General features: G+C 51.8%; 3 protein-coding genes across 18 annotated transcripts; 2 read left to right on the plus strand and 1 right to left on the minus strand.

Moving 5' to 3' along the window:
* Window positions 1-1,761: 1,761 nt before the first annotated feature.
* LOC105082788 (cardiotrophin-2-like) lies at window positions 1,762-3,943 on the plus strand (the record flags this gene model as incomplete). The annotated part of the gene is made up of 2 exons (XM_010972441.3): window positions 1,762-1,911; window positions 3,485-3,943. Coding segments are annotated over 2 exons (609 nt in total), but the record flags the coding sequence as incomplete, so codon positions are not given.
* A 779-nt stretch (window positions 3,944-4,722) lies between these two features.
* On the minus strand, window positions 4,723-11,013 carry LOC105082789 (cardiotrophin-1). Of its 16 annotated transcripts, none has more exons than XM_074346052.1 (3): window positions 9,539-11,013; window positions 7,518-7,636; window positions 4,723-5,916 (listed from the first exon to the last, which is right to left on the minus strand). In XM_074346052.1, the coding sequence occupies exons 1-3, from the start codon at window positions 9,621-9,623 to the stop codon at window positions 5,305-5,307; spliced, it is 816 nt and encodes a 271-aa protein (XP_074202153.1). In that variant the 5' UTR covers window positions 9,624-11,013; the 3' UTR covers window positions 4,723-5,304. The 16 variants fall into 16 exon arrangements, with proteins under 16 accessions (XP_074202153.1, XP_074202158.1, XP_074202154.1 ...); XM_074346057.1 differs by having other exon boundaries at window positions 4,723-5,775; window positions 9,539-11,009; XM_074346053.1 differs by having other exon boundaries at window positions 4,723-5,901; window positions 9,539-11,008.
* A 190-nt stretch (window positions 11,014-11,203) lies between these two features.
* On the plus strand, window positions 11,204-15,041 carry BCL7C (BAF chromatin remodeling complex subunit BCL7C). The gene is made up of 6 exons (XM_010972443.3): window positions 11,204-11,538; window positions 12,066-12,144; window positions 12,462-12,570; window positions 12,664-12,825; window positions 14,210-14,295; window positions 14,846-15,041. Exons 1-6 carry the CDS (start codon window positions 11,447-11,449, stop codon window positions 14,969-14,971), a joined length of 654 nt encoding a protein of 217 aa, XP_010970745.1. The 5' UTR covers window positions 11,204-11,446; the 3' UTR covers window positions 14,972-15,041.
* Window positions 15,042-17,166: the final 2,125 nt, after the last annotated feature.

Consider the following 17,166-nt stretch of genomic DNA (forward strand, 5'->3'; position numbering starts at 1 on the left):
GCTAGGTGAGTGACGGGGGCAAGGCACCAGGGTCCTGAGACCAGCAGGTGAGGGGGGACTGCCCGGGCCCTCTGGCCCGTCTGACTCGTGTGCCTGGCTGTTTTTGCATCTGCTGAGAACCTCCAAAGCCTTACACACAGAAGGCTTCATTTATCATTCATTCATTCATTCATTCATTCAAGAAATAATTATTGAGTGCTTATTATGTGCTAGGTAGTATTCTAAGTATCTGGGAACACGGTAGTAAATGGAGATTTCATTCTGCAGCCAATACATGTAATAAATAAGGAAATTATAATTCCAGTGTAACAGAAGGTGACGTGTGATCCAAGTTTGTTGAATGAATGAATGAAAGGGCCTTCACCTTCCGGGAATTCAGAAATGTAGACAGGGAAGCAAAGGAGGCCATCCTGGTTTCCCTCTTGTCTCTATCACTGCTGGTGACCTTAGGTAATTCCCCTCCTCTCTGAGCCTCACACCGTTGGTGGGAAGGTAAACTGGGCCTGACTTTTGAGAAGACAATTTGGCAGCATTTACTCAAATTTAAAATGAACATCCCTCCCAGCAGATATTCCCACTTTCAGCAGTGCCCAAAGAGGCTGGGATAAGGATGTTCATGACAGCATCCATTCATTCAACAAATATTTATTGAGCTCAGCTAGGTGCTGGGGAAGCAGCAGTGAATGAAGCAGGTGAGGTTTCCTCTTTCCTAGAGCCAACATTCTAAGGCGAGAGACAGCCACAAGCAAGTAGCCAAATAAATAAGGTAGCTGCAAACAGCAGGAGGCTCTGAAGACTGTGCAGCGGGGAGAGGGAAGGGCTTTTGAGCTGAGGCCTGAAGAACCAGAAGGAGCCAGCCTTGAGAAAGTGTGGGGGTGATCCTGCCAGAGCCCAGCAAGGGCGAAGCCTGAGTTGGGGATGCTTCAGGATGCTTCAGATGCCTCAGAGCCCACACTGGCTTTCACCGTGTTAGGTGGGAGCCATGGGGAGGTTTGGGTAGAGGAGGGACCTAGCTGGACTTGGGGAGCTGCGAGGTGGCGGAGGGAGGCAAGAGAGGAGGCAGAGACCCCAGGGGAGGTTACGGTAACGTCCAGGCAGGAAGTGCCGGTAGCAGTCGGAGGAGGAGAGTAGTTGGATTTTGGATACATCTTTTCAAACTTTAAAGTATAAGGGGGGTAGGGGGTACAGCTCAGTGGCAGAGCATATGCTTTTTATTATAACTAGCAAAAAGTATAGGGAAAGGGGACAAGTCTTGAGCTCAATGAATTTTCACAAGGTCAACATATCCTTATCATAAGTGCTCAGATCAAGAAACATAGACCTCTTGGTCACCTTTAAAGGACAGAGCCAACAGAATCTACTGTAGGTTGAATTTGGAGAAAAGGAGAGAATGAGGCATCCAAGAGGACCCCATGGTTTTGACCTGAGCACCTGAACATAGACGTGCTCTTTCCTGAGGTGGGGAAGTCTGCGGGGCAGGGGGCAGGGAAGAGGGGATCTAGATCTGAGCATTGGATATTTTGAATTTGAGATGCTTACTAATATCCAATGGAAAATGTCAAGTGGGAAGTTGAATATGTGGGTCTGGGGTTCAGGGGAATGTTCTGGGCTGGAAATAATCTCCTTACAGAGTGGTTCTGCCCTGACTCGGACACACAAGATCGTTCGTTGTAGGCCACAAAGGTTGTACCCATTCGAGAAGCTGTTTTGACAAATGAATGAATTGGCAGGCGAAGACGGGGCCTTAGTGCTGACCTCTGATTTCTTTTGCCAGCCATCCTCTGCCTGCTGACCCTGCTGCTGCCACCCCTCAGTCGGGGGGCCCCCATGTCCCCAGCTGAGCGCATCACTCAAGCCTACAACCTGGCGCTTTCCATGCAGGAGAATATGTCAACACTGCTGCAGACTTACGTGAGTGACATGCGCAGGGGATGAGGGGAGAGGGCGCTGCCCTTCTGGCCCAGCCCTGGGTAGGGGAAGCACAGAAAGGCCAGAAGGCTCCTCCGTGGGTCCAGGTACAGGGGCTCTGCCAACTAGAGACACACCCACAAGAACGCTGTCACTGATGGCTGGGTGACCTTGGGCAAGTCATTCCTTCTCTCCGGACTCAGCTTCCTCATCTGCCAAATAGGATGGTGAGCCTGCCTTGGCTGACCTCTCAGGACTGGTAGAAGATTCAAAGGAAGCACACAGAGGCAAGGGCTTGATGGGGTCATGGTTCTTTCCACAACCATATCTGTGCTTTCTTGAGCCCTATGCCATGCTGGGAACTCTATCCTCATTATTTTACTGATTCCTCAAATAGTTCTGTGAGGTGGAATTATCACCCATTTTATAGATAAGGAAACTGAGTTTTAGAGAAGGTGGATAATTTGCCTGAGATCACAAAACTCTAGAAGTTCAAACTGGCAGCCTGCTGGCTGGGTCTGACCCACAGGTGTTTTCTGTTTGGGCCATGCAGTCAAGTTTTGAGTATGAATGTCTGTCAAAAAACAGGCATGGGGATCTTGTTGGCCTCCAGCCCCTCTCCATGTTTGTCCTACCTTCTTCCCAAGTGACCTGATCTACCTGGTCCCTGGAGGCCCCAGTTCGTGACTCTTCTACTGTACTATATTCTACGTCCATGTGAAGTTACTTAATCTAGTTTCTAGTCCATATCTGCCACCAGTCCCTGGGTTTCTTTGGGCACCCTGAGCCTCAGTTTCCCCACTTGTAAGATTGGGTGGAGGACTAGGTGATCTGTCAGTTAGGGGTTTTATCAGTGTACACTAAAATTCTGTGCATCTAGGTTTGTGGAGGTGAGAATTTGAATGGAGAAGTCACTCAACTAAACTCAATAATACTAAGAATTATTTATTAATGATTATAATAAAGTGAACAGGGGGAGGATATAGCTCAAGTGGTAGAGTGTGTGCTTAGCATGCACAAGGTCTTGGGTTTGATCCCCGGTACCTCCTCTAATAACAAATAAATAAAATAAATTACCTCCCCCCAATTTTTTTTTAAATAATAAAATGAACAAACACAAACCACTAAATGCCATAAATAAAAAGGAAACAGGGATGTAAATTGTCAAGAATATATTGTCAATAATGTATTTAGATTGAAAATGTTGTCCTGAGTAATATAATCATAGTGTTCATGATATAAATACAAATATATCATTAGTGAATGGTATTAGTGCCCTTATTGTATGTCAGGTGCCCTGCTAAGTGCTTTATATAAATTACTTCTTACCATCTTCACTGTAACAGTGCCACGTGGGAATTACTGAAGCTGCGATTCAAAGTCGCACAACTCGTATGCAGAAGCAGCCGAGATGGAACCTAACAGAGCCCAGGCTCTGTGCTAGAACATTCCACCAACTCCCTGAGAGGCAGGGAATGGCAACTGGGAAGATGCCAGTCTCATGGGAGACAGTCAGGGGAGCCCCAGGACAGCCTTTCAGTCCTCTCACTCCTATTTGTCTCTGTCCCTCATGCAGCTCCAGGCTCAAGGCAGCCCCTTTAGTGACCCTGGTTTCTCAGCCCCAGAGCTCCAGCTCAGCAGTCTGCCTCCTGCTGACATCTCCTTCAAGACCTGGAATGCCCTGGATGATGGGGAGCGTCTGAGCCGTGTCCAAGGGGCCTTCCTGGCCTTGACCCAGCACCTCCAGCTCGTGGGGGACGACCAAAGAGACCTGAACCCTGACAATCCCATCCTGCTGGCTCAGCTCAGGGATGCAAGGCTTAGGGCCCAAGGCATGCTGGGCAACGTGGCTGCCATCATGACTGCCCTGGGTCTGCCCAACCCCCGAGCAGAGGATACTCTTGGACTTGTTCCCTTTGGGGCCTCGGCTTTCGAGCGGAAATGTCGAGGCTACATAGTAATCCGGGAATATGGCCACTGGACAGACCGAGCTGTGAGAGACTTGGCTCTGTTCAAGGCCAAATACCCTTCATAAAGGAGGTGGGACTTCGGGTCAGAGGCTGCAACACTTCCCCTTTCACAATGGTTTCTTTTCTGCCTTGCTTCTTGGGTAGTAAGGAGACACATCTCGTTTAGCAGACAGGGCTTCTGTGATATGGATTTGGGAACATCTCCTGGGAACTAGGCCTCAAGTCCCTATTGCCTGGGCCTTCCTGCCTAGGTCCTATGGCCTCCCTTCCAGATCTGGGTGGCATTCTGTGGATATCATCTCATGGATTACCAGTCCAGTGGCACTGGTTATCCACTTCCTGGGTGGAAATAACTATCTCTTTGAAGAGGCTTCACCTCCCACTCTACAGGGAGAGTAAAGTTGGTCTCCTCCCTGGGCTCTCCCCGAGATCTTCCCCTTCATGTAACTTTGTGGAAGTCCAGGGGCTCTCTCCTGTCTACCTCACTTGCTATATGAAGATGTGGGCTTTCTAAGCAAACAGGCCTCCCTTCTTGTGGAAGTTCATTTCCTCCCCTAGTCTACCTCTCTGACTGTGGCCACTGTTCCAACTTCCCATCTTAAGGTGTTTCACTTCCTAATCAATGGATGTCAAATTCTTGAAAAACTAAGGACTCATGTCACATGTTTCCTGCTGGGACCCATCCACTTCTATTCTGTGCTGACAGATTGCTTCCCTGGCCTGGGGCTCTCACGAACCTCCTATCTGTACTGTGGCTTTTGGAGATGTCTGCGGGACCAAGTTGTACCCCAAGGATCCTATTCTCCTTAAACGTGTCTCCCCATTTTCAACAACTATATACTGGTAACTTTAGTGTTCTTTTTATTTTTAAACATTTTGTTTACAAAAATTAACTTATTCTCAGAAATAAAACTCTTTAAGAAGTTGACTTTTTCTCTCCGCAGACCTGACTTGAAGGGAAGGGAAGGTGCAGGGTTAGGGCAGAGGAAGGGGAAGGAGAAGGACTTCAAAGGGATGGAGGCAGGGCCCAAGGGATGGGATGGGGAGGGGGAGAGCAGCAGGTGGAGTGATGCTGGGGGAAGATCGCTGAAATTTGTCTGGAGTAGCCCTCCCACCACAGGGCAAGCAGGCATGTCCCTGGCCAAGAAAGGACAGACAGGGATAGAAGGAAACAGAGTGACAGGTGCCCCCTACTTGAGATGAGAAGAGATGGGGAGAGGGGAGAGAAAGAGATTCACAAAGAGGCAGGCCCAAGCGATGGAGAAAAAGAGGGAGGAAGCAAGGGGACGATGGACATAGTAAGTCACAAGCAGACAAGCAGGTCCCAGAGAGAAAAAGAAATCAAGAGCGTACAAAGCAAACAGAGATGGAGACAGTCTGAGAACACAGACGAAGAGGCAGAGAGATGGAGAAGGCCGAGGAGCACTCAGGCCGGGCCCCCGGGCGCCAGCTGGCCCAGGTCGGCCTCCGTGCGGCTCACCCACTCGAGGTAGAGGCTGCACACGCGGAGCCCCAGCACCTTGGCCGGGAAGACACCCCCGGTGGCGGCGGCGGCGATGGCGGCGGCGGCGGCGGTGGCGGGCTCGGCCCGGGGCCCGCCGGTCTCGGCGCCCAGAGCGCCCAGCACGGCCTCCACGGCGGCGCCCAGGGCGCGGGCCTGGCGCGCCGCGTCCTCCAGGCGCCGCAGCAGGCGCGCCGCCCGCGGGTTCAGCTCGGCCTGGCGGCGGCGCACGACGTCCAGTAGCGGGGGCAGCACGGCCAGCGCCGCCGCGTCCAGCCGCAGGCGCTCGGGCACCGGCAGGCCAGCGTGGCCCGGGGCCGGGGCGCTCAGACCCGCCACCGGCGGCCGCGGGGGCGAGAAGCCGGGCAGCCCGAAGGGGTCTCCCTGGTGCTGCACCTGCGGAGACGCGGCAGTCAGGGCGGCTTCCGGAGGCGCGACGGCAGCGCGACTCATCCGCTGGGAACTCAGCCCTCCACCCCTCTCCTGGGGTCTCAGTTTCCCCATCTCGCAAGTGGCACACTCCTGCCAACAGAGCGACTGTGTTTGAGATCATACAAAATAACAAAAAACACCGTGAGCTTTACCCCAGTGCCTTTGTTTCCTCATCTCCACAATGGAGATGGTAACAGTATCAACATCATAAGGTAGTCATGAGTATGTTAAAGAATGACTCAGTAAATATTAGCTCTTTTATTATTACTTCTATTTTATAGACCCAGATTCAACTCTTGCCTCCACCACTTCTAGCTGTGCAGTTTGGCACAAAACCATTTCCTTCTCTGAGCCTCAGTGGTCTCTGTAAGACAGAGGAACCATTCCCTGTCCTGCCTTCCTACCAAGGACCTGCTGAGAATCAGAAGATGTAGGGTCTGTTTCATTCCCTCCACCCAGCTTCCCTCACCTCTGCACCTGCCTGCCACGCAGCAGGGACTCAATGAATAACTGCCATGTGAGTGAACAAATGAAAAGATAAAGGTGATTTGTAATTTGTAAAGATGTTGTAACAATACCATTTATCCTTTGCTAACATCTTGCTTCTGGTTCAGGCATTGTGCTTGCTGCTTTAAACACACTATTCCTAATCTTTCCAACAATGGGTGTGATGATGATTTTGTAAATGAGGATATTGGGACTGACTTGCTCTAGGTCATCCATCTAGGAAGGGGCAGAAGCTGGGATCTGAACCAAAGTTGGTAGGACTACAAAGCTGGTTTTATTATCCTATTGCTATCATAATTGTTACATTATTATTTTTAATTTTTTTTAATTAAAAAATTTTTTTAATTCTTTGTGGGGGAGAGGTAATTAGATTTACTTATTTATTTCTAGAGGAGGTACTGGGGATTGAACCCAAGATCTTGTGTATGCTAAGCCAGCACTCTACCACTTGAGCTATACCCTCCCCCCAATGTTATCATTATTGCCCAAGGTCACAACAAGTTGGCAGGCCTACAGTCTAATTCAAAACTACACCCTCCCACCATTACACCAGACTAATTTAGGGAACTATCTTCTTTACTTGGTCAGGGTCCTCTGTCCAACCAAAGATGTTGACAGATCCCTCTTCTCTGTAAAAGTGCCCTTTTGTGGGGTGTGTATAGCTCAGTGGTAGAGGACGTGCTTAGCATGCACAAGGTCCTAGGTTTAATCCCCAGTACCTCCATTAAAAAGAAAAAAAAGTGCCATCTTGGGATGGCATTTTTACCCCTAGACTCAAACCCCTTCTTGGCCTCTCTGCATAACATAGGTAAGAGTCCACAGCTCATCTTGTTCAACAGCCTCCTTTTATACCTGGGGAGACCCAGGCCCATGAAGGTGAGATGATAAGATCACACAGTGCCTAGAACCTAGGTTTCCTGACTCCCAAACTACAGTTCTCTTCACTGTCTCAGGTTGCCTCTGTCTAAAATCACCAAGGAGGGAGCCTCCAAGCTGAAGCAAACGGAGGAGCATTTGGGGCACAGAAGGGGTCCTCCTCCAATCTGCTATGTGGCCAGGGGCCAGTTACTGACCCCTCTTGGGAGCCCCAATTTCTACAGCTGGGAAGTGAAGCTGAGAAAATGGATGATCAAGGACAAGGTGATCTATACTTCCCCCTTCCCCAGGCCCCTGGTACCCACACCCCAATCCCCACTCACATATTCCTGGAGCAGCTGTTCAGCATATTTGGTGAGGAGGCGGGCAAGGCTGTGTGTCTGTTGGATCTTGGCCTCCAAGTGGGGAAGGGGTGAAACTGAGGAGTCAGCCTGGGGGTCTTCTGGTGGGAAAAGGGGGGAGGAATGAGGGTACCCAACCCCCTGCTTCATGACTACTTCTTTCAGCCTGGCTCTTCCTGAACCCAGAAGCTCCACTCTGAATTTTCCAACTTTTTAGCCAGGCAGGCTCTGTCCCATTTAACTGAGGGAAAATGTGAGGCACCAGACATTTGCCAAACGGTTGTTCTACCTGAAATGTGTTCCCTGTCCCCAAGTCACTGCTGAAATCCTACTAAAGCCAAATTCAAACACTGCCACCTCAGTGCAGCCTCCAGATTCACCCCCTCCTTTAAATTAACTTCTTCCTTCTACTGAAGGTCATTTGTTCACACTTCCAAGGTGGTTCTTTTACTGGCTGTTTATGTGAATCTGCCTCAACCTGGGAGCCTTTTGAGGGTAGGGCTCACATCGTTCTGTACCTCAGTGATTGTTGGTGGAATTCAGCATCCTTGAAGCACAGAACTTCTAACTGAAGTGAACCTTAAGTCCATTTTACAGACTGGGAGACTGATGGCCCTTCCGTGCAACGCGCTGTACTGGGCACCGGGCAGCATCAGCGATCAGCCACCGGACCCCTCCAGCACAAACTAGAGGGTGGCGCCCGGGGAGGAGGACTACATATCCCGACAAGCCAGCGCACGTGCCCAGGGCATGCTGGGAAATGTAGTCCCGGCCCGGCAACTCCCGCCCCGCCCCCGGGCGGACTTTGCCCCGCGGGTCCCTATCCTTAACAGCCTCGACTTTCGTCTCCTGTTGTCAATCACCCGCTCCTGTGTCCCAAAGACTTCCTCCTCTAACTTTACCTCTCCCTCTGGCTCCCAGCTCTGATTCTTTCCCGATACTCAGAGAAGATCACGGCGTCCAGCCCCAGCTATGACCTCAATCCTCCCCCAGGGTATACTCGAACCGGCGGTCTAACTCGTGAGCCCAAGTTCCTGAAGACATAGCCCCAGGCCTCCTCTAAATTCGGGCGCTTGTCCCTTCCCACAGCTCACCCACAACTCACCCGCTCGTTACCTGACACCGGGGCCCTGCTCTCCCTGCTGAGGCCGCTCCCTTCCCGAACCTAAGGGTGGTGGGGACCCAGACCCCAGCTTCCAGCCCTTCTGACCCCTGCTCCCTTCCGGCACTCGGCATCCGGCCCTACAGCCCCTTACCCAGACTTCCCTCCCTCCGGCTCATGCTGGCCCCTGGCTGATCCCGGTTGCCTCCACGCCCCCCTTCGGAGGGGGAGAAGGGGGAAAAGGGTAGAGGCGTGGCCCGGTCGTAGCCAATCAGGGCTCAGACCCCAAACACTCTACCCCCCCGTCCCCCCTCCCCTTGCAGCCCCAGGCGGGATTCCTTGGCCCTGAGCTCAGCTCCCTGCTCGCCTGGCCTAGTCCGGAAGGGGGCCTGAGGGGCGCGGCAGGTTGTGTGCAGGGTGGACTTGGGACATCTAGGCTTGGGGTGCCGGGGCCTGGGAGGCAGTCCTGAGTCCCGCTGGGAGGAGAAGGCTCACGCTCCGACCTGGAGGAAGTCTTGGCGCCAGAGCTGCTTTTTTGAGGAAGTTTGAGGGGGGTAGGAGAGGGTGCAGCTGGCAGGACTGGAATGTGCGGGCCCTTCTTGGCTGGGGAGGGAGAGCGGGGTGCGTGAGAGGCCGAGATGGGCGCCCTCAGGCTTGGGCCACACCTGCCAACACATACCTCCTGGCCCATCTCAAATGCCTTCTGCCCTCGTCGTTCTTATAGTCATACCTACTAGGAGGGAGCCACCACCTCACCTCACCTCACCTTACCAGACCTAGTAAGAGAACCGTTCCTCTGACACACCTACATATACTGAAGGGTTAAGATCTTCATTCTCACACAGGAACAAGCTTCAGAGACAGGTACAGGGAGTCATACCCACACGTCAACCCGACTGACCTGGTGCAGACAAACCTGAACAGTTACCACAAATGGTTCCCAAGCACCACTCTGTCCTGGGCTCTGGGGCCCACAGATGATCCATTCTTGGTCTCTGACCCACTGAGGAACTCACAGTCTGATGGGGAGACCATAGACAACACAGGTAATGGGGTTTGTGAGAGAAGAAACTGGGAAGGAGGCCTGTATGTCCATGAGGATATTGCCATGAGCAGACAACAACCAGAAGAAAGGAAGAGATTAACTGGCAGAGAGGACAGCAGGTGCAACTGTTGGGAGGGGCCACATCACACACTTATTAACAGTGACTATTCCTGGGTATTTACTGTGTGCAAGGCACTAAGAGTTATACACATATTAACTCACTCCCATGTTATAGTTGAGGAAATAGTTATCAGTGACTTGTCCAAGGTCACTGGATAAGCAGAGCTGGGATTTTACCCCAGAATTCTGGCTCCAGAAATGCTGTCATAACCACTTTCCTATAGTTTAACCCCCCTGGACATGGTCACACCAAAACACACAAACACAATAGCTACATCCTTGAAATACGCACACACATGGCCACACAAATTTAGAATGTCGTATCTGCTGGCAAACACAGCCTCAAACAAAATTGACCAAGACACACTCATTTTAAGCTAACTTTTCATTGAAGTAAAATATATGTAGGGAAAAGTGCACACATCCTAAGTGTACAGCTGGATGAATTTTTCAAGAATGAATATGCCCTGGGAACCAGCACCAGATTAAGAAACAGAATATGATCAGTTCCCAGAGCTCCCTCTCAGCCCCTCCCAGTCCCAAGGGTGACCACTATCCTGATTTCTCTCACTATTAATTGATTTTGTCTGTTTTGAACTTCATATGAATGGAATCACATGGTGTGTACGCCTGTATGTGACTTCTGTCCTGAGACTTGTCCCTGTTGTTGAGTGTAGCAGGACATCCCTCTCCTTGTTGTGTCCTCCATGGTGTGAACAGGCTACAGTTCATTTTCCACTCTCCTGTCCATGGGTTGTTTCCAGCCTGAGGCTATTATGAATAGCACTATTAATATTCCAGTACAGGCCCCTTGGTGCTCATACCCACGCATTTCTTTTGGGTGTTAACGACCTCGGAATAAAACTGCTGGATCTTAAGGTTGCATTTGTTCGGTTTCATTAGAAAACCTCCAGTTTTCCAAAGTGTCTCTACCAATTTACACTCCTCCAGAAATATGAGCGGTCTAGTTGCTACTTCTTCACCTCCACTTGGTTAAGGTCCGTCATTCTCATTTTAGCCATTCTTTTGGATAGAGAGCCACTCATATTTGCAGTGTCTGGCATTTAATTGGCACTTAGTTAATAGACGGTTGAATGAATGGATGAAGGGATAGTTGGACAGTGTAGAACCAGACAGCCTAGTGAGGAACAGAGACACACACACACACACACACACACACACACACACACACACACACACCCCCACCCCCTCAGCGCGCAGAGGTCTCACACTGGAATACATACCCTCTCGCGCCCCCTGGCGCCCAAGTGGTCTGAACGCACGGCCGCAGCCCCGCCGCGCGCGTCCAGTCGCGGAGCTGCCGCCAACCTTCCTCCCGGTGGCGGGCAGGGGGCGCTGCGCGTCTGGGCGCCCCGAGGGGGCGGGCCCAGTCGGGGCGGGGCCGGCCGGCTTCCAGGCCTGGGCTCTGGCCGCCCGCGCCGCCCGGCCGCTCCGGAGACTGGCCGGGGCGGGGCGCGGCGGCAGGAAGCGGGGCGGGGACTCGCGGAGGCGTTGGGGATCGAGGGAGGGCGCGGCCAACTCCCGGAGGGACGACAGGCCAGGCCGGGAGAGCGGCGCCCCGGCCTGGCGCCGAGCCTGAGCCCGCCGGACGGGAGGCTCGGCCTCGGCCCCAGCCCCGCCAGCATGGCCGGCCGGACCGTGCGGGCCGAGACCCGGAGCCGGGCCAAGGATGACATCAAGAAGGTGATGGCGACCATCGAGAAGGTCCGGAGATGGTGAGCGCTGCCTCGGGGCCAGGGACGGGACACGGCGGGCCACTGCTCCCCCAGATACGTCTACCTTTTCTTCGTCAGCTGTGGTCCCCAGGTGTTAGGTGTGCCCCCAGCTGCGCCCCGGATCTGCAGGGCTCTCTCTTCTGGCTACATCCTAGGGTCCACAAAGCGTGTTCCCCAGCCCTGCCCTCCCGGAGCTGAAGCCCCCATTTTGCCCCGCCCCCTGAAGCTTTGAAGCTTTGACACTCCTCCCTCAAGTGTGCCCCGGGATCTTCATTGCCATGGTCCCCAGCCAGGCTCACAGTCGTGCTTTCGATGTATATACCCCAGGTTTCTGCAGAGCTGCTACCCCAAACCATACTTTCTAGAGGTATGCCCATCCATGCCCTTGGTCTGCAGTGTTTCTCCCATTAGCAAAACTGCCCCTTCCCTCGTGCTTCACCCCCACTTCTACAGGTTTCCCCAGTTGTATCCAGTTTCTGGGGTGGCTCTCTCCTCAGGCCTGACTCAGTCCGCCCACCTTCCCACAGGGAGAAGCGCTGGGTGACTGTGGGCGACACTTCCCTTCGTATCTTCAAGTGGGTGCCAGTGGTGGACCCTCAGGAGGAGGTGAGCAAGCTCCCCCACATTAGGCCCTGCATCTGTGCCACTCAGGCAAGCCCCTCCCCACCTTGCCTCCACCTCCAGTCCCTACTCAAGACCTGGAGTGCAGCGGCCCACACAACGTTAACAATTATTTGCAACTCCGCCTCTTCCTTTTCCCCCACCACCAAACACACAGCCCCTCAAGACCTAACCCAGCGTGCACAACCTGTCACCTTATGCAGGGCCTTTTGCTTTCTGTGCCTCAGTTTCCTTCTTTGTACAGTGGGGCTTTACAAGCGAACTAGAATGCAGACTCTGACCCTTAGCCCTCTAACCCCCAGGAGCGTCGGAGGGCAGGTGGCGGGACAGAGAGATCCCGAGGCCGGGAGCGGAGGGGCAGGGGTGCCAGTCCCCGAGGGGGTGGCCCTCTCATCCTGCTGGATCTCAATGGTATGTAGGGATGCTGGGATTTGGGGGGCTGTGAGGATTGAGGGAGGGGACTGGGGGCCTCAGGCCCAACCCTTTTGGCTTTTGCTCCCACAGATGAGAACAGTAACCAGAGCTTCCATTCGGAAGGCTCCCTGCAAAAGGGCACAGAGCCCAGCCCTGGGGGCACCCCCCAGCCCAGCCGCCCTGTGTCACCTGCTGGACCACCAGAAGGGGTCCCAGAGGATGCTCAGCCCCCACAGCTGGGCCAGGAGAGAGGTAGGACCAGGTGCCTCCCATGAGCCCGCTCCTCTGAGTTTTGTCCTCTCCAAAGCTGAAGCCACTAGCTTACCCCTCTTTCTGCTCCCCATCCTGTGTTGTCTCCTTGGGAACTCTTCCCTGAGTCCTGTGGAAAGTCACCGCCCCTCCTCTAGGGGCTGTCTTTCTCCTTCTTCTAGCTTCTTGGGTCTGTAGATGACTTTGCACTGTCTGAGATTTTCATGTAAATTTAGCCATTTACCAGTTAAATATCTTTCTCTCCCACTCCCACCTCATATCAGCTTCCTGAATGTTGGGCCTATGTTGATCTTGTTTATTACTGTATCCTTGGAACACCATGGGACACATAGTAGGTGCTCAGTAAATATTTGTTGAGGAATAAATCATTGTGATAATCAGAAGTGATTAATTTAAAAAGTGATTAATAATAAGTGATAATAACAGCTAATACTTATTGAGCTCTTATTGTGAGCCAGGCACCCTTCTAAGCACTTTACGTGTTTTATCTCATTTACTTCTCACTACAACCCTATACGGGTTATGATCTCCATTTATAGATGAGAAACCGAAACCCGGAGAGGTTAAGTAAGTTGCCCAAGCTCACCCAGCTAGTGAGCCAGGATCTTGAGCGTGAGTCCTCCTCAGCTCCTCTTTCTTCCCATATAGTCAGTCTCTGGTCAGATCCACCTCCCAGGTGTGTCTGCTTTCCTCTCCCTCCCCCGGCTCTGTCAGCTCTCTTACCTGCACCTGGTTCCAGCCTTCTCGCAGGTCTCTCTCCTCCAGTTGCACCCACACAACTACCAGAGCACAAGTTTGATGGGTCATTTTCCTGTCTCAAAGCCTTCAGTGGCTCCCTCTGACTTTTGACTCCCTCAGCTTGGCTTGGTACACACGTTTGTACTTTTATCAAAATAAAAAACAATGATTGGCATTTATCAAGCACTTACTGTGTGCCAGACGCTGTACTAACGGCTTTTCCTGTGTGAGCTCATTTAATTCTTACAACAGTCTCACATAGTAATTACTGTAATTGTCCCCATTTTATGGATGGGAAAACAGACTTAGAGAAATTCAGTCACTTTTCCAAGGTCAGGATTTGAACCCAGGCAGTCCAGCCCCAGAATCTGCACTTGCTAAGCATATGTTCCCTCTGCCTGAAGTGTGCTCCGCCTCCCCACTTGTCTACCTGATCGAATCTACTCACCCATCAAGCCCCTACCTGAATGTCCTTCCTGTGGTTTCTTCCTGGGCTGCAGCCAGGTGTCCGGCTCCCTCCACAGTGCTCCCACAGGCTGTGGGCTTATGTGTTTGGTGTTTGTTTCCCTCCTGGTCTGCTATGTATGGAGTAGGTGCTCAGGGAATGTCTGTTAACTTGATGTTCCAGATCCTGGGGGCATATCTGCAGGCGGCACGGATGAGCCCCCAATGCTGACCAAGGAGGAGCCTGTTCCGGAATTGCTGGAGGCTGAGGTGAGAGAGGACAGAGGGCTGGATTCCCAGGTCTTGGAGGGAACGGGAGTTCTGGGGTAGCCAAAGGCTTGGGGGCTGCACTCTTGAGGTCCAAGTGGGAAATGTAGACCTTGGACACAGCTGAAGTCTTATAGGATGGGTTCTTGGGACTAAAAAGAAAAGGGTGTTTTAGAAACAAAGTCTTGCAGGCTGGATCGGGGCTGATTTAAGACCATTAAAAGCCTGAAAAGATCATGGTGCTCCTCCAAGTATTTTTTTTTTAAATCCTAAATTATGTAATTAGCTTAAGAAAGTCCCTCACAGACTTCTGACTTTTTCCACAAGGACTACCTTGATGCAGTCTCCAGAAATATCAAATATCAACTTCTTTCCCCCAAACAGTGTTGTTGTTTCTGGCGCCCTACATCATCTGTGTTCTGGGGCCCTGGCCCTGGGCTAGACTCCCAGGTCTGGGAGGGGAGTAGAGTGGAGGCTTTGGAGAAGGCAGAGGCTAGGAGGCTGCACTCCTGGGTTTGGGTGGAGCTCACGCCTGTCCACCCTTCCTCTCCAGGCCCCTGAAGCTTACCCCGTCTTTGAGCCAGTGCCACCTGTCCCTGAGGCAGCCCAGGGTGATACAGAGGACTCGGAGGGCGCCCCCCCACTCAAGCGCATCTGCCCAAATGCCCCTGACCCCTGAGAAGCCGGCCTGCCTGTCTTGTCGCCCCAGGGGCCCCTTTGGCTTTTTACAAATAAAGACCCTTTTATAATTTTGTGTCATGTCGTTTCCCCATCAGGGCTGGGAGGGTCTTTGGAGACAGTTTTGTCTCATGCTCCATTTCTCAGATGGGGTCACTGAGGCTCTAAGAGGACCTACCTATAGTCACACCATGAGTCAGACATGGAATGGGGGTTTGAGCCAGGACCCTGCTCCCCAGTACTCCCTCTACCCTGTCCTCCTTACCTTTGACCCTTCCTAAACTTCAGTCCTCCTCCTCTAGGAATCCCAGGACCCCTCTTCTTTCTGCTCAGCCCTCCCCTGGGCCCAGCAATTACCAGAGCTCTGGGCAGCTGGGCCCATGATTCCCACATGTACACAGGAACACGGAGGCCCAGAGGGACTTTGGGGCCTGGGATGATCTAATCTGTTCTCTGCCCTCAGGAAGCTACAGCATCGTGCCTCCCTGCCTCTGCTTAGCCATTCCTCCACTGGCACCCCTGCCTGCCTTTCTGGTTGAATCTTACTTGTCCTCAGCTTAATGACTACCTCCTCCAGGAAGCCTTCCCTGACTGCAGGCTCAGTCGGTTTCCCTCCTTTTGGACTCACACAACCCTGTGTGCTTCTTTCCCTTTGTCTCAGCATTTATCAGGCTGTTTGGGGATGACTGGTTTGTGTGTCTGTCTTGTGCACTAAACTGTGGGCTCCTGAGAGCAGAACTTGGTCTCAGCTTTGCCTGGTACCACACTAGGTATAAAGCAGTCCTAGCAACTGTTTGGTAAATGAATGAATTAATGAATGGGCTAAGGGTCTCCAGGAAGGCTTCTCGGAGGAGGTGGCACATGAGGTTGACTCTTGAGACATGAACCTCAGTGTGGTAGCTCTGAAGTCAGAGGTCCTGGTTCAAGTCCTGGCTCTGTTACTCACTAGCTGTGTGGCTCTATGCCGGCCATTTCCCCTCTCAGAGCCTTAGTTTGTTCATCTGAGCAGTGGCAGCATCTGCCCCAGTGGTTTGTGGGAACCTTTAAACAGTATAAGGTACTTTCACTCTGGCCTGCAAGAGAGTCAGAGTCCAGTGTATTAGCCTTATTTTTATTTTTAACAGAAGAAGAGACTGAGGTTCAGAGGACCAAATTGAAACTTTAAAGAACTTTTTAAAAATTTAAGGGTATTTCCTGCTAACAGCTGCAGTAGTAATATTTGAGCCAGGGCTGGCCAGGGAAGCCACATGTGCAGCGATGTGGTATATTCGTTTCTTGTTGCTGCTGTAACAAATTACCACAATTTTAGTGACTTACTGTTCTGGAGGTCAGAACTCCAAACTTAGTCTCAGTGGGCTAAAGTAAAAGTATCAGCAGGGCTGGTTCCTTCCAGACGCTGTAGCGAGGAGTCTGTTTCCCTGCCTTTTCCAGCTTCTGCAGACCACCTGTGTTCCTTGGCTTGTGGCCCCTTCTTCAATCTTCAAATCCAGGAGTGTAGCTTCATCCAAACTCCCTTTCTGTCTCTGCTTCCATCCTTACGTCTTCTCTGACTCTCCTGCCTCCCTGTATTAAGGACCCTTGTGATTACATTGGACCCACCTGGTTAATCTAGGCTGATCTTCCCATCTCGAGTCTTAATTTAATCACATCAGCAGAATTTACAGGTTCTAGGGACAGGCGTGGACATCTTTGGAGGGCCATTATTCATCTTCACCACATCTCAGCCATTTTCTGGGTGTGTGGGTCATCTCATTATCCCAATGAGTCACCCCATGTGGTGACGAGCATGCTCTGTAAAATGTAAAGTGCTTTGTATATATCAGTAGTACAGTGTTAAGGCCTAGAATTCAGGCTCTGGGTTTGAATCTCAGCATCTTCATTCACTCACTGTGTGGCTTTGAGCAAGTGACTTAACCTCACTGTGCCTCAGTTTTCTCATCTGTAAAATGGAGGTGTTAGTAGTATCAGCCTGGTGAGACCACTGTGAGGATTAAATGAGACAGTACATGGAGACCAAGTACCTTCGCTTGGTACATAGTAAGTGCTCACTAAATAGTGGTTGCTTTTTCCTATTACCCTGTTTTACAGATGAGGATATTAGGGTGTAGGGGTAGAGGCCAGAGACTCACCTGTCAGCCCTCAAGACTGGGGAGGAAGAGTCCAATTCTGAGTAGACTTGAAAGGCTAAAGTCTTCC

Source organism: Camelus bactrianus, chromosome 18, assembly GCF_048773025.1.
Source record: "Camelus bactrianus isolate YW-2024 breed Bactrian camel chromosome 18, ASM4877302v1, whole genome shotgun sequence".
Classification (NCBI taxonomy): Eukaryota; Metazoa; Chordata; class Mammalia; order Artiodactyla; family Camelidae; genus Camelus; species Camelus bactrianus.